Here is a 26,671-nt window from a genome sequence, read left to right as displayed (position 1 = left end):
AGCCTGGCCAACATGGTGAAACCCCGATTCTACTAAAAATGCAAAAAAATGAGCCAGGCATGGTGGCGGGCACCTGTAACCCCAGCTACTGGGGAGGCTGAGGCACGAGAATAGCTTGAACTCAGGAGGCAGAGGTTGCACTGAGCCGAGATTGCCCCGCTGCACATCAGCCTGGGCAACAGAGTGAGACCCTGTCTCAAAAAAAATAAAGACTCTTCGTGAAGTAGTATTAAGTGGAGCCAGGAGAAAAATGAAGATGACCTCTTAATGGCCCTTCAAATGTATAAAGCTTTCTCGTTCAGGAAAGAAAGACATAAAGGTGTAGCCCGGGCACGATGACTCAGGTCTGTAATCCCAACACTTTGGGAGGCCGAGGCAGTTGGACCTCTTGAGCCCAGGAGTTCAAGACCAGCCTAGGCAACATGGCAAAACCCCATCTCTACTAAAAATACAAAAATTAGCCTGGTGTGGTGGCGGGCGCCGTATGGGCACCATGGTTGTCCCAGTTACTCAGGAGGCTGAAGTGGGAGGATCACCTGAGCCCGGGAGGTCGGGGCTGCAGTGAGCCGTGTTCGCACCACTGCACTCTAGCCTGGACGACAGAAAAAGAAAAAAGAAATAAAGGTATAAAAGAAAAAAAAGAAAAGTAAACAGCTTCTTCCAGGGGATGAAGTAGGTTTCTTTCGGTGAGATCGCTGCTCAGGACTTAGGAGAGCCATCAACGGCAGAAGACCACTCCTGGGACCCGGTCACCTGAGCACTACAAGTCCCAGCAAGCGCCGCGCGGGGGCGGGGCTTGCTGACCGTTGTGACGTGTGGGCGGGGCCAGGCGGGACGGGCTCTCCCTCGGGTGCTTAGACCCGCCACCGTCCCACTCTGCCCTGTTGCTGTCGCGCCGCTGCTGGCTGCTGTCCCTGGTGAGTGCCTCAAGTGGAAAGGGGCAGTTAGACCCTCGGGGTGCCCACATTCAGACTTGCAGTCCTGAGAAGGGGCCACGGGGGTAGAGGTGTGGCAGGTTTCGGTTCTCACCGCAGTTCACCCTCTGGGGTGATAGTGGGAGTGGTGTTCTGAAGGCCCTGGAGCCCCTCCCGCGGCCCGGGAGGGTTGCGGGGCAGTTTTGTCCTGCGGAGGGCAGCGCTGCAGTGCTGTGTGGCAGGGTAGGAGGCTCCTTGGGCAGAAGTGACACCCCTGGCGGCGGCGAGGGTCTTGAGGCGGCGGCTGCCGCCCCACGGGTCGTGGCGTCCCGTCCCCTCCCGCGGGCCCAGGCTGTGGTGGTTCCGTAATCCCTCTCCTGGATGTCATCGCCGTTGGCTTCGAGGCGGAGGTGGAGCCTTGCTGCGTCACCCTGAGCAAGTTACTTTCTCTTTGGGCCTCAGTGTCCCCCTTTACGAGTAGGTTTGATCCCTGAAGCGCCTTGCCTTTTGCATGCTGCAGCTGTCGGAGAAGACGTTCTAGGCAGGAGGAGAGAAGGTGTCGTGACCTGCCTCTTTACAGTTAATCCATTGCCCCTCCACCACTGACCCAGCTTAGTTTGGGAGCTAATGTTCCCACTCGTATATTATTTCAACCCCATTGGACGTGTTAACTCTTTTCTATCACTTGCATTCTTGCTTCACATGCAAGCCAACAAGTGGCCATGGTTGGAGCTGAGTAAAACACCATTGCAAGTAAAGCACTTTATGTGGTAGGTCTTTGTAGCTTGTGGAGAATACATGATTAAGGAATATCCAGATGGCTCAGTTTCCCAGGTATTTTCAAGGGACCTGGAAACTCTATCCTTTGGCAGACATGACACCTGTGGAATGGAAAGGGCCTTGAAAAAGGTAGTCAATAATCCTGAGTTACCTGGCAGTAACAGGTCATATTGTCTTTCGAGTCAGATAGTACATCTGTGGCTCTTTAAAATTTTAATTTGGCTGACTACGCGCGGTGGCTCACGCCTGTAATCTCAGCACTTTGGGAGGCCTAGGCGGGTGGATCACCTGAGGTCAGGAGTTCAAGACCAGCTTGGCAAACATAGCAAAACCCTGTCTTTACTAAAAATACAAAAATTAGTGGGGCGTGGTGGCGGGTGCCTGTAATCCCAGCTACTTGGGCGGCTGAGGCAGGAGAATCGCTTGGACCCAGATGGCGGAGGGTGCGGTGCGCCGAGATGGCGCCACTGCCCTCCAGCCTGGGCAACAGAGTGAGACTCCGTCTCAAAAAACAAAAAACAAACAAAAATTTAATTTGGCAGTATATATTGATAGAATGTCATGTATCCTTAATTTTTTTTAGATGAAAAGAGAGTTAAATGAACTCTTTCACTTCTTTTTTCGTTCACTTAGGATCATCATTATATCAGGCAAGGTCCTTGAAGATTTTCTAGCCTTAGCCATGCATTTTACTGATGAGGAAACAGGCCAGAAAAGAGTAGTGTGACTTGGCCAAACTCTCAGAGTGGCAGAACTAAGATAGGAACCCAGCTCCCTTGGCTGTTAGCCTAGTCCCCTTTCCGCCACACTTCAAACACTGTCACTGCCCATGTCACAGGGACATGGCATTTTAGAATCACCCCTGTCAAGGGAAAAGTGGATGGTCTCAGTAAAATGGAGATTAGTACACAGCTTTGAGCCTTTCAGAGTTTCCAGTTGCCCGCACCTGATGTCCCAGAACTATTTTTTCCATCTTCCCCTAGAACTGGTGCCGGCACTATGGTGGTATGGATGTGAGATGAGGCCTGTTTAGAACAGGCTGGACAGCAAATTCAAACAATTGTTAATGAATAGTAATAAAGGCCTCCTGGGGTGTAAAATTTTTGTAAGACACTCTGAAACATTTTCATATTTTAGGTAAGGGTCTAGAATTAACTTGGAAATTTTGGGCTAGAGCAAATGGCTGGATAATTTGAAGACCAGTGATTGTGTCTTTGCTTTTGCTACCTGTTTCAGGGCCATCTACACACACTCATAGTATCCACTGCCGGTATTCTTTAAGGCTGGTTATGTGTAAGCATTTCTGCCATGGCCAGGGAGAAATGGGATGCAAATCAATTCTTCCATTTTTGCTAATTGCTAATCGTTTAGAAAGTAAAGTAAGCAGAAGTTCCGGCACAGTGGCTCACACCTGTAATCCCAGCACTTTGGGAGGCCGAGGTGGGCGGATCACAAGGTCAGGAGTTAGAGACCAACCTGGCCAACATAGTGAAACTCCGTCTCTACTAAAAATACAAAAATTAACCGGACATGGTGGCACGCGCGTGTAGTCCCTAGAGGCTGAGGCAGGAGAATCACTTGAACCCGGGAGGCAGAGGTTGTGGTGAGCTGAGATCGCACCACTGCACTCCAGCCTGGGCAACAGAGAGAGACTCTGTCTCAAAAAAAAAAAGTAAGCAGAAAGATAAAGGAATCCAATTAAATTGAGTTTGACTTTTATGTTTTACTGTTCTCAAATGAAGAATTGATTTGCATGTCTTTCTTGCCTGTAGAAGCATTTGATTTCCTTCTGTGAACTAATCTGTAGTCTTCATTTCTCTTGCAATATATGCCCACTGGTATAAAAGGCTAATGTAAACATGTTGGCCATTTAAAAAATTTTCTGCTAAAAGCCTATCAGTGTAGTTTGCAGATGCAGTTAGAAAGAGCAGAAGTAGGCTGGGCATGGTGGCTCATGCGTGTAATCCCAGCACTTTGGGAGGCTGAGGCGGATGGATCGCCTGAGTCCAGGAGTTCAAGACCAGCCTGGGCAACATGGCGAAACCCTGTCTCTACAAAAATACGAAAATTAGCCAGGTATGTGCCTAGGGTCCCAGCTACTCCAACTGAGGTGAGAGGATCGCTTGAGCCAAGGATGTCAAGGCTGCAGTGAGCCGCATTCATGCCATTGCACTCCAGCCTGGATGACAAAGCAAGACCCTGTGTCAAAAAAAAAAAAGCAAGAGCAGAAGTAGAACAGGCTGCTGTTCCTTTTCTTCAGGAAGACATAAGAGGATCTATGTCCTCATGGAACAGCCCTGGGAGTAGTATATTAGGCTTGAAAAGCTCATTAGATGAAAATGTGTCAGGTTTTCTTGGAAGCTAGGAGACAGTTCAGGGGACTCATTTAAAAATACTTCCCCATTATTGCCTGCTCCTCTGAGGGCCCTAATCCTTTTGGAAACTGAGCTGAAAAAAAGGTAACGACCATGTCAGAGGCCAAATAAAGTTGCCTCTGACAGTTTGTGGAATTTGTGCATTATTTACCCATGCTTGATAGTTTTGTTTTTGAAAATCCCTATTTGTTTTCTCTGTTCACTCCTTATGTGGCCAATCTTTGATTTGAGAATTGGAATAAGGAATTAGGTAGAATACCACTTTATAATTTCTAGGGGACCTGGCTCGTCCCACTAATTTTCCATAACTCAGTAGTTCTCTGGGCTTCTAAATTTAACTTTTGCTCTTCTTATATTTCTTCTCTTTTCTTTACCTCTATGAATTGCTGCCAAATTAGAAATGGATGGTAGACAGGTTCTATAGTGGGAAAGGTAGTTAAAGGAGGGGAAGTTGATGCTTAAGTCATTTTAATTTTCATGGGCCAGGTGTAGTGACTCACACCTGTAATCACAGCACTTTGGGAGGCCAATGCGGGAGGATTTCTTGAGTCCAGGAATTCAAGACCAGCCTGGACAACATAGGGAGACCCTATCTCTACAAAAATACAAAAATTAGCTGGGCATGGTGGCGCATACCTATAGTTCCAGCTACTTGGGAGGTTGAGGTGGAGGATCACTGGAGCCTGGGAGGTTGAGGCTGCAGTGAGCCATGGCTGTGCCACTGTACTCCAGCCTGGGTGACAGAGTGAGACCCTGCCCCCCGGCCCAAAAAAATTCTCTTTACATATCTTCCCTCCCCTGTCCACAAATACTCATTTCTAGACTACTTTGTCAGAAAGGTAATTTCCCAAGTCATTGTTGGAGCCCATTTCTCCCAGGAATTTTATCACTGGGAGGAAAGGAAGACTAAAGATTACTGACCTTAAAACTCAGTAGATGCCCTCCCTCCGGGAAAAGCTGGAATACTTCCTCACTGACCAAGTTCGGGTTGGCATGGTTATGTTCTAGTTTACTCATGGCCCTTTGTGTCCACAGCTTGGTAAAAAGGAGAGAAGAGAAGGCACTGCTGTTCTCATCTACTTGCCTCCTCAAACCCTTCCCCAGCCTTGGCAGAGGAGAATTTTAACCTTATTTCAAGAATGATTGAGTTCTCAATACCCCACGTGCCATTGGATGCCCTCTGAGTCCCTTCTGGGAAGGTGATGAGATTTCTGAAATGGGAAACTCCATGGGGTCTTTTGCATTTTTGATAAGGAACCAAAGCTGTTCACTTTTCCAGACAGATTATTAGGTTTTCAGGTGAATGGAAAGAGCTAGAATTTCCTTTGACTATACACTCAAGCCTCAGAACATGAGCTCTTTCGTGTTGTCTATATATGTGCTGTCCTTTGTTAAGCGTTCTGCTTATGAGTTAACTTAGATTGGTTGTTTTTCTTTTCTTTTCTTTTTTTTTGAGACAGAGTTTTTTGCTCTTGTTGCCCAGGCTGGAGTGCAGTGGCGTAATCTTGGCTCACTGCAACCTTCGCCTCCTAGGTTCAAGTGATTCTCTTGCCTCAGCCTCCTGAGTAGCTTGGATTACAGGCGCCCACCACCACGCCCGGCTAATTTTTTGTATTTTTAGTAGAGACGGGGTTTCACCATGTTGGCCAGGCTGGCCTCAAACTCCCTACCTCAAGTGACCCACCCACCTCGGCCTCCCAAAGTCCTGGGATTACAGGTGTGAGCCATGGCGCACGGCCGGATTGGTTGTTTTTCTAGTAATGAAAGAGAAACTATACCAAGCTACCCCATGCCCTTAGCTGGTCTTGCCTTTCAGAGTAGCATCCATTTTCACAACAGCTTGCCAGAGTTTGAGTGTGTGTAAGGTAGGTAATGGAGTGTGAATTTGATGGGTCCTTAAGGAAATCAAATCTGTTCCTTTTGGTTTTTTGGCACCATGCCACTTGAACCAGCCATGCCAGCTGAACCAGCCATACCAAGAAGTGACTTAGCACTTGGAGATTATCATCTCCTCACCCTATTTTAGAAAAGAGAAAGCTGAGAAACAGCAGTTTCTCCGAGGATAACCAACAAATTAAGAAGGCTTAAAAAAATAAAACATACACACTCTTAGCCCCAGAGTCACCCTTACCTACAAATCCCCTTCCTTTTTTACTTTTTGATGAATGATGTGCATATCTTGTTAGTTCATTTATCCAACAAATACTTAATCAGTGATTACTACACCTTAGGCATTGTGTTATGTATACAATGGTGATAGTGTTGTGAAGGAAAAGAAATGGGAGTAAGGTACTTGGTACCTGTGTACAATGAGGGTTTCTCTTGGATGCTGTGGGAGAGTGGGCAGGGAGGTTTCTCAGCTTGCAGACCCTTTATTTCCAAGTGGTCTACCGTCATATGGAGGCCAGCATATGAGGGGCAGTCCCTGAAGTCACTCTTTTTTTTTTTTTTTTTTTTTTGAGATAGAGTTTTGCTCTTGTTGCCCAAGCTGGAGTGCAATGGTGCGATCTCGGCTCACTGCAACCTCCGCCTCCCAGGTTCAAGCTATTCTGCCTCAGCCTTCCGAGTAGCTGGGATTACAGATGCATGCCACCACGCCTAGCTAATTTTTTGTATTTTTAGTAGAAATGGGGTTTCACCATGTTAGCCAGCCTGGTCTTGAACTCCTGACCTCAGGTGATCTGCCTGCCTTGGCCTCCCAGTGCTGGGATTACAGGCATGAGCTACCACGCCCAGCACTCAGAAGAACACCCTTACCTGAGTGTTCTTCATGATCCGCAAAGGACAAGTTAAGTAATTTTACATGCACAGATAAATTGGTGCTCCAGGCTTAGGACAGAAGGGATATGCTGGCCTCCATATGACAGTAGACCACTTGGAAATACAGGGTCTGCAAGCTGAGAAACCTCACTGCCCACTCTCTCATAGCATCCAAGAGAAACCGTCATTGTACACAGGTAACAGTTTATTATAGGGAAAATTCTTGACCTAGATTGGAATGTGAACTCTCCCCCACCTTTGAAAAACTCTTTTGAGCCGGGCATGGTGGCTCACACCTGTAATCCCAGCACTTTGGGAGGCTGAGGTGTGTGGATCACCTGAGGTCAGGAGTTCAAGACCAGCCTGGCCAACATGGTGAAACCCTCTCTGTACTAAAAATACAAAAAATTAGCTGGGCGTGGTGGTGTGCACCTGTAGTCCCAGCTACTCAGGAGGCTGAAGCAGGAGAATTGCTTGAACCCCGGAGGTGGAGGTTGCAGTGAGCTGAGATACTGCCACTGCACTCCAGCCTGGGGAACAGAGCGAAACTCTGTCAAAAAAAAAAAAAAAATGGAAAGAAAAACTTTTGAGGTTTGAGGTTGAGGATGTGGCTAAACTGTGTCACAAACCAGAAAGTCAATGCATTTTTTAGTTCCTTAACTCAATTTCAAGAATAGACAGTTTAGTGCTCCAAAGTCCTGTTGCCTTCTTTATGAAAAAACTGACTTCTAGGGAGTTGGAAGAGCAGTCCTGGTTGCTTAGGCTTCAAAGTAAAACCAGTAAATAGATAGGATGGGGCTAGAAGAAGTATTATGGTTGTTTGGGGGGTCTTGTTTTTTGGTTATTGTACTTATTTATTTTTAAAAATTATATGTGTGCCAGCCGGGCGCGGTGGCTCACGTAGTAGCAGGACGAGCCACAGACAAAACTCCTCAGACACGAGTTAACGAAGGAAGGGTTTTATTCGGCCGGGGGCGACAGCAAGACTCCTGTCTCAAGAGCCGAGTTCCCTGAGTGAGCAATTCCTGTCCCTTTTAAGGGCTCACAACTCTAACGGGGTGCGTGTGAGAGGGTCGTGATCTATTGAGCAAGCAGGCGGTACATGACTAGGGGCTGCATGCACCTGTAATTAGATCGGAACAAAACAGGATAGGGATTTTCACAGTGCTTTTCTATACAATGTCTGTAATCTATAGATAACATAACTGATTAGGTCAGGAGTCGATCTTTAACTACGAGGCCCAGGGTGTGGCGCTGGGCTGTCTGCTTGTGGATTTCATTTCTGCCTTTTAGTTTTTACTTTTTTTTCTTTGGAGACAGAAATTGGGCATAAGACAATATGAGGGGTGGTCTCCTCCCTTAACATCTGTAATCTCAGCACTTTGGGAGGCATCACGAGGTTAGGAGATCAAGACCATCCTGTCTAACACGGTGAAATTTGTCTACGAAAAATTCAAAAAACTGGCCGGGCATGGTGGCAGGTGCCTGTAGTCCCAGCTACTCGGGAGGCTGAGGCAGGAGAATGGCGTGAACCTGGGAGGCAGAGGTTGCAGTGAGCCGAGATCGCGCCACTGCACTCCATCCTGGGGGACAGAGCGAGACTCTGTCTTAAAAAAAAAAAAAAAAAATTACATGTGTGCCTGTATGTTTACACAATCTTCCAGCATATACCAATAGCTGAATTTGTAAGCTATTATATAGTATTTGCATGTGTATAGCTCTTTCTTCATTTTCTGTGTACAACTGAAATATTTTTTTCATGTCCTAGTAAAACCCTAAATTGAGAATTATGGACTCACCAAATGTTAGACCAGCTAGTCATTTAGAAAATTGCATGTAATTTGTTTAAGGGGCAGGAAGTATTAGGTGTCAACAATTAAAAACACTTTGTTTCTTTTTTTTTTTTTGAGACGGAGTCTCACTCTGTGGCCCAGGCTGGAGTGCAGTGGCGCAATCTGGCAATCTCGGCTCACTGCAAGCTCGGCCTGCCGGGTTCCTGCCATTCTCCTGCCTCAGCTTCCTGAGTAGCTGGGACTACAGGCATCCGCCACCACGCCCGGCTAATTTTTTGTGTTTTTAATAGAGATGGGGTTTCACCGTGTTAGCCAGGATGGTCTCGATCTCCTGACCTCATGATCCACCCGCCTCTGCCTCCCAAAGTGCTGGGATTACAGGCATGAGCCACCGTGCCCAGCCCACTTTGTTTCTTTTCTGTACTCTTTTTGCCTCCAAAATGGTTTCTCTTTTTTTTTTTTCTTTTTGACAGTCTCGCTCTGTCCCCCAGGCTTGAGTGCAGTGGCATGATCTTAGCTCCCTGCAACCTCGGCCTCCTGGGTTCAAGTGATTCTCCTGCCTCAGCCTCCCGAGTAGCTGGGATTACAGGCGCCTGCCATCACGCCCCAGTAATTTTCATATTTTTAGTAGAGACAGGGTTTCATCATGTTGGACAGATTGGTCTCGAACTCCTGACCTCAGGGGATCCACCCACCTCAGCCTCCCAAAGTGCTGAGATTACAGGCGTGAGCCACCGCGCCCGGCCCACTTTGTTTCTTTTATGTACTCTTTTTGCCTCCAAAATGATGGTTTCTCTCTTTTTTTTTTTTTTTTTTTTTTTTTGACAGAGTCTCGCTCTGTCCCCCAGGCTGGAGTGCAGTGGCATGATCATGTCTCACTGCAACCTCTGCCTCCTGGGTTCAAGCGATTCTCCTGCCTCAGCCTCCCGAGTAGCTGGGATTACAGGCACCTGCCATCATGCCCGGGTAATTTTCGTATTTTTAGTAGAGACAGGGTTTCACCATGTTGGCCAGATTGGTCTCAAACTCCTGACCTCAGGTGATCCACCCGCCTCAGCCTCCCAAAGTGTTGGGATTACAGGCGTAAGCCACCATGCCCGGCCTTTTTTCTTTGTTTTGCTTTTTTTTTTTTTTTTTTTTAGACGGAGTTTCACTCTTCTTGCCCAGGCTGGAATGCAGTGGCACGATCTTGGCTCACTGAAACCTCCGCTCCCAGATTCAAGCAATTCTCCTGCCTCAGCCTCCCAAGTAGCTGGGATTGCAGGCATGTGCCACCACGCCCAGCTAATTTTGTATTTTTAGTAGAGACGGGGTTTCTCTGCCTTGGTCAAGCTGGTCTCAAACTCCTAACCTCAGGTGATCTACCTGCCTTGGCCTCCCAACGTGCTGGGATTACAGGTGTGAGCAACCACACCTGGCTTTTTTTGTTTGTTTTAATAGAAACAGTCTCACTATATTGCCCAGGCTGGACTTGAACTCCTGGGCTCAAGCAATCCTCTCACCTCAGCCTCCTGAACAGCTAGGACTACAGGCATGCACCACCCTAGTTTCCTATTTCGTTGTTGTTGTTGTCATTGTTATTGTTTTGAGGCAGGGGCTTGCTCTGTTGCCCAGGCTGGAGTACAGTGGCACAATCTTGGCTCGCTGCAGCCTAGACCTCCCAGGCTCCAGCGATCCTCCCATCTCAGCCTCCCGAGTAGCTGGGACTACAGGTGAGCACCACCACACCCAGCTAATTTTTGTAGTTTTTTGTAGAGATGGGGTTTTGCCATGTTGCCCAGGTTGGTCATGAACTCCTGGACTCAAAAGATCCACCTGCCTCTGCCTCCCAAAGTGCTGGGATTACAGGTGTGAGCCACTGCACCCAGCCACAACTTTTCTATTCTTGATCACATTTTATCTGTACTATAACCAAGAAAGGTGAAACACAGGGTATTATCCCCATTTATAGCTAGGGATCCAAACTTGTTTGCTGTCTTCCAAATGTGGGTTGCATTTTTCTGTTTCTTTGTTGTTACTCATGCTGTTTCCTTCACCTAGAATGCCCTCACTCAAAAACCCACTTGTCAAAATCCTAATCCTCTCTGAGGGCTAATCTAAGATTCTTCTCATTCCCTGAAGTTTTCTTTATTTTCCTAACCAGTTGCATCTCTCCCTGTTTTGAACGCCAGAGCATTTTGTACTTCTTATTCGATTCATTTGGCAGTCATTTTTATACTCCTCTATCCTCTCTATTGGATTGGGACCCCTTTTAAGGTTGTACCAGGAAAAAAAAACCCACAACTACAACAGTAATAACTATATAACTAACTATAACTAACGTCTCTTAAACCCTTTCTGCAGACTCTGTGCTAAGTACTTTGTCATTCAACATGCATCAACTTTGTGTGAAGTGCCTACAATGGCAGCCACTGATTTAAGGGCTGGACATTTTATTTCACTTATGCCTCACAAAAAACTAAATGGGGTAGATGTTATTTTTAGCCCCATTTTACAGATAAGGAAACAGGCACAGAGCCCAGCAGATTAAATAAATTGCCCAATGCCACAAATTTAATAGGTGGTGAAGCTAGAATTTGAACGCCACCATTCTAATTTAGAACCCATGCTTGTCACTACTGCATGTCAAATAATTTTCTCTCATTCCTTTCTTCTCATTCCCATCCCCAGGTCCTAGCAGAGTATCTTATATATGGAAGGTCCTGATAATTATAGGATAAATGGATTGAATATAGAAGATGAAATCCAGAGAGATGGACTTTCCTAAAGTCATAGGGCTTGTTGGGATGAAAAATCTAGAATTTAAGTTTAACAGTTCCCAACTCAGGCTATTTTATCTAGGCTGCCTTGCTTATTTAAGTCATTTAGAGAAAGGGGAACTAAAGTAGCTATAAGCCGCTGTTCATGTGAGGGTTGTGGTGCCTGTGGTGAAGAAGTTAAAGATATTGTCAGAAAATTCTCGTAGCATAGGAAGTTGTGACTGAGATGGCTCGAAGTGAAACAGAAAGCAAATTGTGTAATCTCAGTATTTGTCAGGATTTTGCTTTTCCTGACTTGCTTTGCACAGAATGTTCCCTGGATGAAAGCCCAGAAATCACCAACATTTCAGACAATGCTTTCTAAGCCTTACTCTGTTCCACATTTCATAACAGGACCCCTACCATGGAGAAGACCATCGAAGATCCCCCCACATCAGCTATCTTGCTGGATCACTGTCATTTCTCTCAGGTCATCTTTAACAGTGTGGAGAAGTTCTACATCCCTGGAGGGGACGTCACATGTCATTATACCTTCACCCAGCATTTCATCCCTCGTCGAAAGGATTGGATTGGCATCTTTAGAGTAAGTGGTTAATTCAGTACCAAGTGATCAGGAACTAGAGGTGATTCTTAGTTACCTGACTGTGTGACTCTCTGTGTATTATAAGCATTTTGTATAATATGTGTTGGCAATTTTTAAATTCTAGCCAAGCTCCACAGCACTTCTCTCTTCACACACTAATGTCTGCTGCGGGACTCAAATTTTCATTTCAGCGTCAAGCTAAAATAAGATGGCAAATCATATAATCTTCAAATTTTGTTATGCTTTCTTTTTGTTTTTTTCTTTTCTTTTCTTTTCTTTTGAAATAGAGTCTTGCTCTGTCACCTAGGCTGGAGTGCAATGGCACGATCTCAGCTCACTGCAACCTCCACCTCCTGGGTTCAAGCAGTTCTCCTGCCTCAGCATCCCGAGTAGCTGAGATTACAGGCACCTGCCACCACATCTGGCTAATTTTTGTATTTTTAGTAGAGATGGGGTTTCACCATGTTGACCAGGCTGGTCTCAAACTCCTGATCTCAGGTGATCTGCCTGCCTCAGCCTCCTAAAGTGCTGGGATTACAGGCGTGACCCACCACACCTGTCCTTATTATGCTGTCAAAGACCAAATATAAATGCTTGCTTGTTGTTGTTGAGATAGGGTCTTGCTCTGTCTCTCAGGGTGGAGTGTAGTTCACTGCAGCCTCAACCTCCTCCCAGGCTCAGTGATCCTCCCACCTCAGCCTTTTCAGCAGCTGGGACTACAGGTGTGCAGAACAATGCCTAACTGATTTCTTTCTTTCCTTTTTGTTTTTTTCTTTGAGACAGAGTCTCACTTATTGCCCAGGCTGAAGTACAGTGGTGCAATCTCGGCTCACTGCAACCCCCACCTCCCGGGTTCAAGCAATTCTCCTGCCTCAGCCTCCAGAGTAGCTGGGATTATAGACGAATGCCACCACACCCTGCTAATTTTTGTATTTTTAGAAGAAACCAGGTTTCACCATGTTGGTCAGGCTGGTCTTGAATTCCTGACCTTGTGATCTGCCCACCTCAGCCTCCCAAATTAAAGGCTTTTTACATGATCCTATTTTGAAATATTTATGTATGACTTGACTGAGATGGTTGACCTCATATGTCATTTCTGAGACTAAACATTACTTCCTTACTTGGTATGATGTTTAGTTTGTTTTGATACAAATACCACAAATCTGGAAAGGATATTGAGGATATTGACATCCTGTTTCCAAAACGTTTATTCCTGAATAAGTGTGTCTGACTACTTTATAATGATTTCCAAGGACTGAGAGTTTATGAGCTCTCTTAGTGACCTCTTCCAGTGTCTGATCACCCCATCAGTTCAAGTATAGAATGGTATTTTAAAATTTTAATTAGCTTACTCTCTATGTCCCCTTTGCCCTCCCATCCATGTCTTTCTCTCTCATACATCTCACATACACCATAATGACAAATCTTCCTATTTCCAGAGACAAGAAATAAAGGTCAAATTTAAGTAATTTACACTGCCAACTCCCAACGTCAGTGACCTTTGGTTTGACACCTCAGTATGTCATGGGCCTATTTGCCAGTGCTGTTCATCCTGAAATCAGACACCATTCTCAACTGCACTGTGAAGGAGCTGTTGCTTATTTATATCCTTCATTGAATTCCTTTTCCATAATGGTTTGGAACATCAAGCTTATTGATGAGCAACGGAAGCTGGAGGTAACAAGACTGGTGTTTGGAGATAGGGATAGTGGCCAACCAGCAGGACACTGGCAAGTGTCATGACAGCTGTTGAGACTGCGAGGTATCGAATCATCAGACTAAAAGGTGTGCCAACCCACCAGAGTGTTTTCTGTCTTAGAAAGAAGATGGTAGTTGTTTTTCTTCTTCCTCATATGTAGCAAAGCATATAGGTCACATTGCCTGGTAAGAGTTTTCCACAATGGAGCTGTAGCTTCACTGTCTAGTACAGCTGCTACTAGCCACATGTGGCTGTTAAGCACTTGAAATGTGGTTAGTGTGACTAAGTAACTGGATTAATTTAATTAATTCATTTATTTAGAGACAGAATTTCATTCTGTTGCCCAGGCTGGAGTGCAATGGCGCAATCTTGGCTCACTGCAACCTCCGCCTCCTAGGTTCAAGCGATTCTCCTGCCTCAGCCTCCTGAGTAGCTGGGATTACAGGCATGTGCCACCATGCCTGGCTAATTTTGTATTTTTAGGTGAGACAGGGTTTCTCCATGTTGGTCAGGCCGGTCTCGAACTCCCAGCCTCAGGTGATCTGCCTGCCTCGGCCTACCAAAGTGCTGAGATGACAGGTGTGAGCCACCGCGCCCGGCCTGAGTAACTGGATTTTAAATTTTACTTAATGTTAATTAAAGTTTAAATAGCTTCATGTGGCTAGTGGCTATCATTGGTTAATGCAGGTACAGATCATGAAAAAGAAAATGATTCAAAAATTACTTACCAGACTTTAAAATGTAGTTTATAACGTCTTTTTTTTTTTCTTTTTGGAACATCGTTATATTTCTGTTTTGCTTAGACCGGTTGTATTCCCCCAAGTGCTTAGCAACGACCAGTAAAGACTTCGCCATATATCATATGAAAATCTTGGGCTTTTTTTTTTTTTTTTAAGATGGAGTTTTGCTCTTGTCACCCAGGCTGGAGTGCAATAGCGCGATCTTGGCTCACTGCAACCTCTGCCTCCCTGGTTCAAGCGATTCTCCTGCCTCAGCCTCCCAGGTAGCTGAGATTACAGGCACCCCGCCTCCCCGGTTCAAGCGATTTCCTGTGTCAGCCTCCCGAGTAGCTAGTATTACAGGGACCCACCACCATGCCCAGCTAATTTTTGTATTTTTAGTAGAAACAGGGTTTCATCACGTTGGCCAGGCTGGTCTGGAACTTGTGACCTCAGGTGATCCACCCACCTCAGCCTCCCAAAGTGCTGGGATTACAGGCATGAGCTACCGCGCCCGGCCAATCTGGGGCTTTTTAAAAACAAGTGTTTAAAAATATTTTGTCCAGGTGTGGTGGCTCACACCTGTAATCCCAGGAGGGAGGCCAAGGCGGACGGATCACTTGAGGTCAGGAGTTCAAGACCAGCCTGGCCAACATGGTGAAACCCTATCTCTACTAAAAATACAAAAATTAGCCAGGCATGGTGGCACCCACCTGTAGTCCCAGCTACTCAGGAGGCTGAGGCAGGAGAATTGCTTGAACCCAAGAGGCAGAGATTGCAGTGAGCCAAGATTGTGCCACTGCACTCCAGCCTGGGCAACAGAGCGAGACTCCATCTTAAAAAAAAATTTTTTTTAAGATGTATCTATATTTGGAATGCTTCATACATTTCAGAGGTATTACCATACCCCAATAAAGAAATAATCGTTAATCTGAAGAAGGGCTTCTAATGTCCCTTGTCCATAAAGCTATTGACTTGAATACCTACCCTGAGGACACACTATGCTAGGCCTATGTTGAGGGTGTGTGTGTGTGTGTGTGTGTGTGTGTGTGTGTATTGCCTAATCAAATCCTCACAGTGGGCCGGGTGCTGTGGCTCATGCCTGTAATCCCAGCACTTTAGGAGGCCAAGGCGGGTGGATCACCTGAGCTAGGGAGTTGAAGACCAGCCAGACCAACATGGAGAAACCCTGTCTCTACTAAAAATACAAAATTAGCCAGGCGTGGTGGCACATGCCTGTAATCCCAGCTACTTGGGAGGCTGAGGCAGGAGAATCGCTTGAACCCAGGAGGCGGAGGTTGCAGTGAGCCAAGATCATGCCATTGCACTCCAGCCTGGGCAACAGAGCGAGACTCCATCTCAAAAAAAAAAAAAAAGAAAGAAAGAAAAGAAAGAAAAATTCTCACAGTGCAGTAGCCCCCTGAGGTGAGTAGTAGTATCTCTTGGGCATAAGTAAGTAACATGAATATCCCTGAGAGATGGTGACTTTCCCAAGGCCTCACAGTGAATAAGCCATGAAGCAGGTTTGGCTCCCAAACCTCTGCTTTTTCTCCTCTACTCTGCTGATTCCTTTGAGCAACAGATAGTAAATTAGAGAATGAAGAGTTGACTAAAGTTTCGTCCTTCGCAGCTCACCTCAAATGCTCTCCCCCGTGTTCTTTCAGTGTAGTCTTAATGAGACTATTCAACTCTTCATCACCCCAGACACTGGTAGTATCTGGCACCAGGTAGGTACTCAGTAAATCTTTTTATTTTTTATTTATTTTTTAAAATGTATTTTATTTTGAGACAGAGTGTTGCTCTGTCACCCAGGCTGGAGTGCAGAGGTGCAATCTGGGCTCACTGCAACCTCTACCTCCTGGGTTCCGGTGATTCTCGTGCCTCAGCCACTGAGTAACTGGGATTACAGGCATGCACCACTGTGCCCAGCCAGTAAATATTTTTAATACATACAAATATGTTACATCTTCTCTATAGTGAAAGCCACCACCAATGATGGAGCCTAAAGCAGGAAGCAGTCTGCTTTCCTTCCCTCAGTGTATAATCCTATGCTTCATACTCTCCTTGACTTGGGCATTTAAATGTTTCCAAGACAAACTGGAACAAGGACTACTCAAATGGAGGAGCCAAGGACAGAAATTGCAGGTGGCTAGAAGTTGTTTCCCTGTTCCAAGGCAGCAATAATTCTTAGGACTTCCCAATGATATTTTGGTCACAGTGCATTAAGAAACTCCAGGATGTGAATGAGGACTCCATAAAATTCCTGCTTCCTGTACCACCGCAGGCTGCAGTGGCTCTGAGATGCTTACAGCAATGGGGTGTGTATTAATGAGACTCTAAAACATGCCCTAGGATGTTCTGATGAGTTTTTGGTATAGCCTTTTCAACCCTGCTTTGATTCCTTAATATATAAAAATGGGATTTATTTTTAGTTCTCTTCTTACTGAGCCCAGATAGGGTCAAAATACGGCAATAAATGTAATTTTGCTTCTCATTTGCTGAGTGTTGTCCCCTTGAAGACACAATAGCTCCCTTTCTATTCTCTGGTGTGCTTTTATTTTCTAGATAAGATTTGAGCAATCTTTTACCCCCTTCACATTTGTGAGAATATTTTCCACTTAACTAGCTTTCTGCTCTGAGGCATGTTTTGCTGCATCCTTATGTCTTATGATTTATTGTATTCAATACCTAGAAGAGGCCTTTACGACTACCAGATTGTTGTTAATATCTTTATTACCAAAAAGCCATCATTAAGCATGCATGAAGAAAAAAAATTATATAGACCTGGAATCTCTTATCTGGTGCCTCATAACCTAAGAACCCTGTTCTCCCTCTGCCCCCAACACAGACATTATAAAAAAGAGTGGAGTTTTTTTTTTTTTTTTAATGCAGTAGTATATCCAGGTTTGTATATGAGAAGGCTTAATTGGACACAATAGAGGACATACCAATAGAGAGGGCAGGTCAGAAGTGATTTCTGATTTAGAAGTCCAAAGAATGCCATTGTAAGAGGATCAGGGTTCATATTCCCAGAACTTTCCCCTTAAATCAGTCTCAGCTCTATCTCTGACTTGTAGATAGAATTTTTGGAGCATTTTTCCTGGGTGGTGAGGAGCTAGTTTTCAAATCCTTCTAAGACTTGTATTTTGAGCTGTGTATGTGCACCCCAATTTTTGGTTGTATCAGACATTTTCCCATATGTATTTGTCATAAGTGAAAAATAAAATAAAAAATTAAAAAGGATTTGAGCCCTGGCATGAGAATCTTGTTATAATGAACTCATTCTATTATATTTTCTTTTTTCTTTTTTTGGAGACAGAGTCTTACTCTGTCACCCAGGCCGGAGTGCAGTGGTGCAATCTCAGCTCACTGCAACCTCCGCCTCCTGGGTTCAGGCAATTCTCCTGCCTCAACCTCCTGAGTAGCTGGGATTACAGGTGCACACCACCATGCCCAGTTTATTTTTTGTATTTTAGTGGAGACAGGGTTTCACCATGTTGCCCAGGCTGGTCTCGAACTACTGAGCTCAGGCAATCCACCTGCCTTGACCTCCCAAAGTGCTAGGATTACAGGCATGAGCCACCGCACCCGGCCTATATTTTCAATATATACAAATAAAAAGTAATTTTAAGAAGATGTAGCCCAATTAGGATTTTCCCCAGGCCCCTTTCAGGTACTAAATAAGAACTTCTTGTCATTGCAGGTGGGGTGGAAGACAACCCGTGAGTATTACACCTTCATGTGGGTTACTTTGCCCATTGACCTAAACAACAAATCAGCTAAACAGCAGGAAGTCCAATTCAAAGGTGAGAAAAATCCTGGATCAAAGGTGTTGAAGACAGTAGCCAAGACTAATTAATTCCCTTCAGCTTGAGCTTTCTGGGGCAGATAAAAAGACTTCCAGAATTTTACTTTTCTAAAGAGATCTTATTTTGGATTAAAAATTATGTTGTGTTTTCAGCTTACTACCTGCCCAAGGATGATGAGTATTACCAGTTCTGCTATGTGGATCAGGATGGTGTGGTCCGGGGAGCAAGTATTCCTTTCCAATTCCGTCCAGAAAATGAGGAAGACATCCTGGTTGTTACCACTCAGGTTTGTAAAACTTCTCACCTCAATCCCTTACTGCCATTATGAGTAGCAATATAGGATAGGATGGAATTTGAGTTAATAAGGCTTTATTGAATATCTAACGGATATCATTGGAAAAAATGTATATAGTACTCACACGGACTCACTCAGGAATGACTTAGGAATGTTAACAAGAATCATAACAATAAGTGATTTCTTCCTTTTCTAAAACTTCTTTAACTCAGCTGGCATTCAGTTATTTTAACTTTTCCAATTGCTTAATTTTTGTCATCTACACATCTTATCACTGTGGTAAATGTAAAACTCCTTTGAGGAGAGAAGCACCAAATATTCTTACCTCTTTCAGTTCTGGCCTACAGCCTGTCTGTCATACATGAGTATTAGATTCATTTTATTACTTCATCATTTAACAGGACACCTACTCTTCATCCAGCACTATGGTAGGCACTGGGAACACAATGAAGAATCAGTTAAAACATTGTCCTTGGCCACAAGGAGCTAAGTCCATTGGGAGAGACAAACAATACTAAGCGTCTGCAAGAAGAATCTACATTCTTGTATTATTGTTCCTTTTAACTTTTAATGGCTTTAATTTTTGCTTGCCTTTCTTGGTATTGCTGCAATTATAAAGACATACCTCTGTTATACCCTTACCTAGTTATTAAGGAGCAGCCCCCATTTGGGATACATAGATGTCACTGCAGTGAATGGGAATCAGCCAGTCCCTCACCATCCTAACCTATGGGAATTTTCTGCTAGAGGGACTTGGAATATAGTTTATGGAATGTTCTTTTGTAGGGAGAGGTGGAAGAGATTGAGCAGCACAACAAGGAGCTTTGCAAAGAAAACCAGGAGCTGAAGGACAGCTGTGTCAGCCTCCAGAAGCAGAACTCAGACATGCAGGCTGAGCTCCAAAAGAAGCAGGTATGGCTGCTGGTTATAGGTGACCTTGGAGCGTGGAGACCAGAATTGGATGGTGCCTCTTATCCAGCACCATATTCTGTTTTGCCTGTGATCTCACCTTCTTATACCAGTATCTTTGAACAGGCATTAGTTTTGTTTGTTTGTTTGAAATGGAGTCTCACTGTGTCACCCAGGCTGGAGTGCAAGGGTGCGATCCTGGCTCACTGCAACCCCCGCCTCCCAGGTTCAAGCGATTCTCCTACCTCAGCCTCCTGAGTAGCTGGGATTACAGGTGATCACCACCACACCCAGCCAATTTTTATATTTTTTAGAGACAGGGTTTTACCATGTTGGCCAGGCTGGTCTCACACTCCTGGCCTCAGGTGATCCACTCACCTGAGCTTCCCAAAGTGCTGGGATTATAGGCATGAGCCACTGTACCTGGCTGAATATCTCCTTTTAATTGTTTATATGTTGAAATGATATTTTAGGTACATTCGGTTAAATATACTATCATTTGGCCAGGCGCAGTGGTTCATACCTGTAATACCAGCACTTTGGGAGGCCAAGGTGGGTAGATCACCTGAGATCAGGAGTTCAAGACCAGCCTGGCCAATATGACAAAACGCTGTCTCTACTAAAAATACAAAAATTAGCCAGGAGACCGGGTGTGGTGGCACATGCCTGTAATCCCAGCACTTTGGTCAGGAGTTTGAGACCCGCCTGGCCAAGATGGTGAAACACCGTCTCTACTAAAAATACAAAAATTAGCCAAGCATGGTGGTAGGCGCCTGTAATCCAAGCTACTCAGGAGGCTGAGGCAGGAGAATTGCTTGAACCTGGGAGGCAGAGGTTGCAGTGAGCCAAGATCACACCCCTGCACTCTAGCGTGGGCGACAGAGCAAGACTCTGTCTCAAAAAAAAAATTAGCCAGGCATGGTGGCATGCGCCTGTAATCTCAGCTACTCAGGAGGCTGAGGCAAGATAATTGCTTGAACCCGGTAGGCAGAGATTGCAGTGAGCCAAGATCACGCCACTGCACTCCAGCTTGAGCAACAGAGCAAGACTTTATCTCAAAAAAAAAAAAAAATTCCTGGCTGGGCGTGGTGGCTCACGCTTGTAATCCCAGCACTTTGGGAGGCCGAGGCGGGCGGATCACGAGGTCAGGAGATCGAGATCATGGTGAAACCCCGTCTCTACTAAAAATACAAAAAATTAGCCGGGCGTGGTGGCGGGCGCCTGTAGTCCCAGCTACTCGGAGAGGCTGAGGCAGGAGAATGGCGTGAACCTGGGAGGCGGAGCTTGCAGTGAGCCGAGATTGGGCCACTGCACTCCAGCCTGGGCGACAGAGCAAGACTCTGCCTCAAAAAAAAAAAAAAAAAAAAAAAAAAAATTAAAAAAAATATATGTATACACATAACACACTATTATTAAAATTAATGTTTCTTTTTACCTTTTTAAAAATGTGCCTACTAAGATTTTAAAATTATATGTAGCTCTCACTTATTGAACAGCACTGTTCTAGGAAAAGAGCAGTTCTGTCTATTTTGTCCACTGTTCTGTCTGCAATGCAAGAACAGTGTCTAGTGTGGAATAGGCTCTGAGTAAATATTTGTTTAATGAACAAATTATAAGCTCCAGTGGAATGAGAAATTAAGGTGATGCATTTTTAATATAAAAAGAGCATTTTGTGACCAGGCGCGGTGGCTCATGCCTGTAATCCCAGCACTTTGGGAGGCTGAGGCAGGACAATCGCATGAACCCGGGCGACAGAGGTTGCAATGAGCCAAGACTGTGCCACTGCACTCCAGTCTGGGCAATAGAGTGAGGCGCTGTCTTAAAAAAAAAAAAAAAAAAAAAAAAAAAAGAACATTTTCCTTTTATTTGAGTATTTCATTTACTGCTGTGTCATGCTATGCCTGACATATAGTAAGTGCTCAATAAATATTTGTTGCCTGCCTAAGACACTCATTCAAAAGTCAGAAATAGTCTGTCCCTTTGATGATGTTTCAATTTATAGGAGGAGCTAGAAACCCTACAGAGCATCAATAAGAAGTTGGAACTGAAAGTGAAAGAACAGAAGGACTATTGGGAGACAGAGCTGCTTCAGTGAGTGTGTCCCATAATTCTGGGAGGGGAAGAGCTGCTGTACCATCAGTACCCTTAAGTACAGTCAGATTAGATTTCTGGAATTTGTGAGAAAACACTGTTATGACATTGATAGGTGTGATTCTCCACCCTTTGAATCATGAATTAGAAAATTGGTATCAGAATAGTCAGGAAAAATAATCTGATTTCAAATATTAACTTTAGGGATTGAATACTTGCAGTTTTTTGGAGTCAGGAAGCCAAAACAGGACTGCAATGGAGACTAGTAGATTTTTAAATAACTCTGCTGGCTTAGGGCCAAGTCAGCCTTAAATCACTTAAGGCCAGGGGTAAAATTCACCCGGAATCAGTGAATTTTTCACATAGTTATCTCCACCTCTACAGACTGAAAGAACAAAACCAGAAGATGTCCTCAGAAAATGAGAAGATGGGAATCAGAGTGGATCAGCTTCAGGTAGGTAATGCCATACGTTTGTCAAAGGATATTTTCTTAGCCTTACCACTGCTCCAGTTTGGTGGCCTACAAAGATGTATTTCATTGCAGTGAGTGCCTAATGGCATACTTTTCAAAGTATCACACTAAAGTTTCAGGTTATGTATTTTCCATTCTTGGACCAGGTAAGCCTCCACCCTACCCATGCCCCTGCTTTAAAAAAAAAAAAAAAAAAAATCATGATTCACAGCTGGGCGCAGTGGCTCACATCTGTAATCCCAGCACTTTGGGAGGCCAAGGCAGGTGGATCACTTGAGGTCAGGAGTTTGAGATCAGCCTGGCCAATATGGCAAAACCCCGTCTCTACTAAAAATACAAAAATTAGCTGGGCATGCTAATTTACAGGTGCACGTGTAATCCCAGCTACTTGGGAGGCTGAGGCAGAAGAATCACTTGAGCCCGGGAGCAAAGGTTGCAGTGAGTAGAGATTGCACCACTGCACTCCAGCCTGGGTGACAGAGCAAGACTCTGTCTCAAAAAAAAAAAAAAAAAAATCATGATTCACAAGGAACTTAGTGATTTGTTCGTGTATTACTAAGGTAGTTTACCATGAGCTCTTAATATAGATGACAGTCATCTATATCAATAATCAAACTTTAATCTTTTCAAGCAAAATCATACTCAAAAGTCTGGAATATAGTGCAGATAGCAGAACTGCTCTCATTTTTAGGAAGCTATGCCTTAAAGAGGTGCTTTAAAGAGTGGTTTGTCTAATTTTACTCAGTTGAGCCTTAGATTCTTAGGCTATCAGGTTGAGCTGAAAAGTAAAGGAGTTTTACAAGATATTTGGCAGTTGGGAGTTGCTAAGGAAACACATCTCTTTGTTATTGTACATTAAAAAGCATTGTTCCTGTTGTTTTCCTTCTTTTATATCTTGGTTATGTTCACTATTTTTGTTTTAGGCCCAGCTGTCAACTCAAGAGAAAGAAATGGAGAAGCTTGTTCAGGGAGATCAAGATAAGACAGAGCAGTTAGAGCAGCTGAAAAAGGAAAATGACCACCTCTTTCTCAGTTTAACTGAACAGGTAGAGTCATGAGAGAAAACAACACTTTTAGGCATTTGCAAGAAAATATACGTTGTTCTTTGTATAAAGAACATTTTAATGTTCTTTAATATACCTGGATGTCACTGGCTTTAGGAAAGGGCTCAGAGGAAACTATCTGAAATGAGATAGCTCATGGCATTCTTCAGAAACTGACAAGAGAAGACTTGCCTCTCCCTATGCATCCTGCTTGCTCATTAGCTTAGCAGGCCCTTCCATGCTGTGTGTCTGCACGTGTGTGTTTTCCCAGCAATGGTACTGAAATCTCTTTTTGTGCAGAGGAAGGACCAGAAGAAGCTCGAGCAGACAGTGGAGCAAATGAAGCATAATGAAACTACTGCAATGAAGAAACAACAGGAATTAATGGCATGTCTGTCTTTGGATGGTTATGTGGGAGGGAGCCTATAGGGATATAGAAGAAAAGGATATGGGCCTATTTTCCAGTTGATGGACAGGATAAATAAGAGAGTGTTCACCTCTAGATGGTTTGCTTTCTAGCCAAAAGGACAGAGAATCTGCCATTTACAAAATGTTTAGAAGTGGGCATTTCTAATATGTGATAAGTGATAAAGGAATATTGCAAGTTAAACTTCATGACAAGATGTAGTTAACTAGATCCTTGGACTAGGGCTCACACAGAAAAACCCCTACCCTCTTCTTACAGAGATACAATGGGGGCAGATAAATGAATGGTTATAAAGGGTTCTATGATAGGAAAATATACCACCCAAAGCAAATCTTGTTATAATTAATATATTAGCAATTATCATCATTATCAATTATGTAGGAATGAAAGCCTAATTGACTAATAATTTCCTGTAATATATTGTTGAAAAAGAGTCCCCATGGTGTTGACAGGTGCCTGGAAGCCCCATTTACTTAGTTGATCCAAGGACATGAGAAATCCTGATGTCCGAGGGATATCCAGTCATTGGAATTGTAATTCACATCATATATGCATCATCCAGTCAACCATTGAGTACCTACTGTATCTAAGATACTGTATGCTTTAGCATGATATAGGAAAGAGTAGAACAAAGTTTGCAAATCAGCAGATCATAGGTCAAGGTCAGACCACAGAAATGTTTTAGAAAGTAGTTACCAACATTTAAAAATAGGAATATTTCCCATAAAAATTTGTATTTCAAACTTCCTTTGAGAAATGAAAGGACCCAGCAACATTGAGCCCACATTCCTGTGCAGCAGCAATAGCTAGAGCTGAGTAGCTGCTGTCCCTGTAGATTCTCCATCTAGCTGCAGTCTGCACTGTTTTATTGCATTCAATTCCTTCATTTGATTACATTTCTTGCCTGCTCTCTATAGGCATATTCCAGTTTGTGACCTCTGATGTAGCAAATAAATTACTGTTTTAAATAATCTATAGTCCCAGCTGGGCGCGGTGACTCACACCTGTAATTCCAGCACTTTAGGAGGCCGAGGCAGGCGGATCACCTGAGGTCAGGAGTTCAAGACCAGCCTGGCCAACATGGTGAAACCCTGTCTCTACAAAAAATACAAAAATTAGCTGGGCATGGTGGTGGGCGCCTGTAATCCCAACTACTCAGGTGGCTGAGGCAGGAGAATCGCTTGAACCCAGGAGGCGGAGGTTGCAGTGAGCTGAGATTACGCCATTGCGCTCCAGCCTGGGCGACACAGCGAGACTCCGTCTCAAAAAAAAAAAAAAAAAAAAAAAAGGTTTGAACCTCTTTGTGATAAGTATGGATTTCCTTGGTTTTCTTTTATATATATAATTTTATTTTATTTTTTGAGACAGAGTCTTGCTCTGTCACCCAGGCTGGAGTGCAGCTCACTGCAACCTCCACCTCTCAGGTTCAAGCTATTCTCCTGCCTCAGCCTCCTGAGTAGCTGGGATTACAGGCGCCTGCCATGATGCCCGGCTAATTTTTGTATTTTTAGTAGAGACGGGGTTTCGCCATGTTGGCTAGGCTGGTCTCGAACTCCTGACCTCTAGTGATCCACCCACCTTGGCCTCCCAAAGTGCTGGGATTACAGGTGTGAGCCACTGCACCCGGCCAATTTTCTTAGTTTTCATGGAATAGTTTTCAAGACCTAGGGGCTCCCCACCTGGCTGATAGCAATCCTAATTCCTCATACATCCTAAAAGGCCGCTAAATATGAGGACTGTGTATCTTATGCTTCAGGAGCCTAGGAACAAGAAAGCAGCACTAACTGTGGAGGAGCAGTTAGCACAACAGGTGGAACGCCTTAAGGCAAAGGTAGAGGCCGGGAAAGCCTATTTCTTAGAGAAGTACAAAGAGTATGAACGACTTCACAAACAGATCAGCCAACTCAGGGCGGCTGCACTGGTAAGTGACAGAGATAAGAGGGCCCAGGAAAGCAAGGGGTGCGAAGGTTAGTGGTTCTTAGACCAAGTCCAGAAGATGGTACACCCTTGTTAAGGTGAGAAAGTTATCTTTCCACTAAAAAGAGGGATGTAGTGTATGGCCAGAAACTAGCATGGGGGTCCTTGGAAATACAGGCCCCAACTTAGCCACAGGTCTCAGGGAAGGTTTTTGTAACTATCAAGCAGGTTTCTGTGCAGACTCAGAGAGCCCTTTCTTATTTCTGCCTTTTGAGGAAGTGAAGCAGGACTAGAAGAGCCAGCAGGAGCCAATGGGGATGGGAAGCAAGGATCCTGCAGTCAGCACTGTCACCGGGTAGCCCCCTCTCGCATTGCTACCTCAGGGTCAGCTAGACACGCACAGCAGTTTGGGCACCAGCATTCAAATAAAAAATCTTGGATGAAAAACCACAACTAGTAGGCTTAGCTTAAGTGTGTTTGTGAGGTATGCGCATGTGTATGCATGCAGGTAGAAGATGGGAAGCTCTGAAGCATGAAACCAGTTAGGTCAACCCATCACACTGGGATGCTTATGACCCCAGTCTGAGCTCCTTGTATCCTTGGACAAATGCCTTCCTGTGTTCCCTCTTCCTTCATGTAACTTGAGCCCAGATGCCTATCCTCACACTGTAGGAAGGAATCACACCAACCCAAACCTAAGTGCTTCAGGCTTCACTGAGTGAGATGTTTATTCAAAACAAAGATGATTGTTTTCATGGTTGGGTGGGATTCAACAAGGTTTCATTTATCTCTAATTCTGATAAGTCAGTCTTGAGATTTTCCCCAAGGTTGCTTTTTCCCTCCTTGGTCACTTACACCCTCAGCTAAACCAAAAAAAAAAAAAAAAAACTGGCATCTTGATGCCAGCTCAGGCCTTCAGGTGTTTTTTAAGTCACTTTAATTTAGCACCCTGCCCATAGTACCATTTCTTCCTCCCAGTTGCCTTCTCTTCCATCTCAGTCTCCCCGCTTTGCAATGCCAGATCCTCTACAATTTCCCGCCTTGTACCCAGACTGCAATATGTGATCCTAATCCTAATTTTTTTTATTGTTGACAGGATGAAAACTTTGACCTGTCAAAAAGACTGAGTGAGAACAAAATGATGTATAATGCTCTGCAGAGAGAAAAAGAGAGATTGGAAGGAGAAAATGATGTAAGTATGTGAAAGAGGGTAGAAAACCCCAAGGTTTTAAGGGGAAGGAGCAGGGTGGCCCAGAGATGTAGTGATAAAAATAAAAAGGGCCCTTTCTGGGACAGCGGGTGAAACAGTTATTCCTAAACAGAGTA

At 44.5% G+C, this 26,671-nt stretch overlaps 1 protein-coding gene across 16 annotated transcripts in view; it reads left to right on the top strand.

Moving 5' to 3' along the window:
• Positions 1–782: 782 nt before the first annotated feature.
• Positions 783–26,671, top strand: part of CALCOCO2 (calcium binding and coiled-coil domain 2) — a 34,521-nt gene continuing 8,632 nt past the window's right edge. For 6 of the 16 annotated variants that reach the window (XR_008653251.2, XM_055258465.2, XM_055258460.2 and 3 more), the window contains exons 1-12: positions 815–917; positions 11,775–11,964; positions 16,047–16,109; positions 18,086–18,188; positions 18,344–18,477; positions 19,273–19,398; positions 21,398–21,486; positions 21,871–21,940; positions 22,882–23,004; positions 23,302–23,388; positions 25,185–25,349; positions 26,442–26,537. Coding sequence is in view for 15 of the 16 variants with exons in the window: in XM_055258465.2 (XP_055114440.2) it covers positions 11,785–11,964; positions 16,047–16,109; positions 18,086–18,188; positions 18,344–18,477; positions 19,273–19,398; positions 21,398–21,486; positions 21,871–21,940; positions 22,882–23,004; positions 23,302–23,388; positions 25,185–25,349; positions 26,442–26,537 (1,236 nt within the window). In the remaining variant the exon portion in view is untranslated. Of the gene's footprint in view, positions 918–11,774; positions 11,965–16,046; positions 16,110–18,085; positions 18,189–18,343; positions 18,478–19,272; positions 19,399–21,397; positions 21,487–21,870; positions 21,941–22,881; positions 23,005–23,301; positions 23,389–25,184; positions 25,350–25,620; positions 25,799–26,441; positions 26,538–26,671 lie in introns of those variants that run through there. The other 10 variants (XM_063628793.1, XM_063628795.1, XM_055258463.2 and 7 more) reach the window with 6 other exon arrangements.

This window comes from Symphalangus syndactylus, chromosome 20 (assembly GCF_028878055.3).
Source record: "Symphalangus syndactylus isolate Jambi chromosome 20, NHGRI_mSymSyn1-v2.1_pri, whole genome shotgun sequence".
NCBI classification, from domain to species: Eukaryota; Metazoa; Chordata; class Mammalia; order Primates; family Hylobatidae; genus Symphalangus; species Symphalangus syndactylus.
The sequence above is the reverse complement of the archived record's forward strand: the minus strand, read 5'-3'. Positions and strand labels throughout refer to the sequence as shown.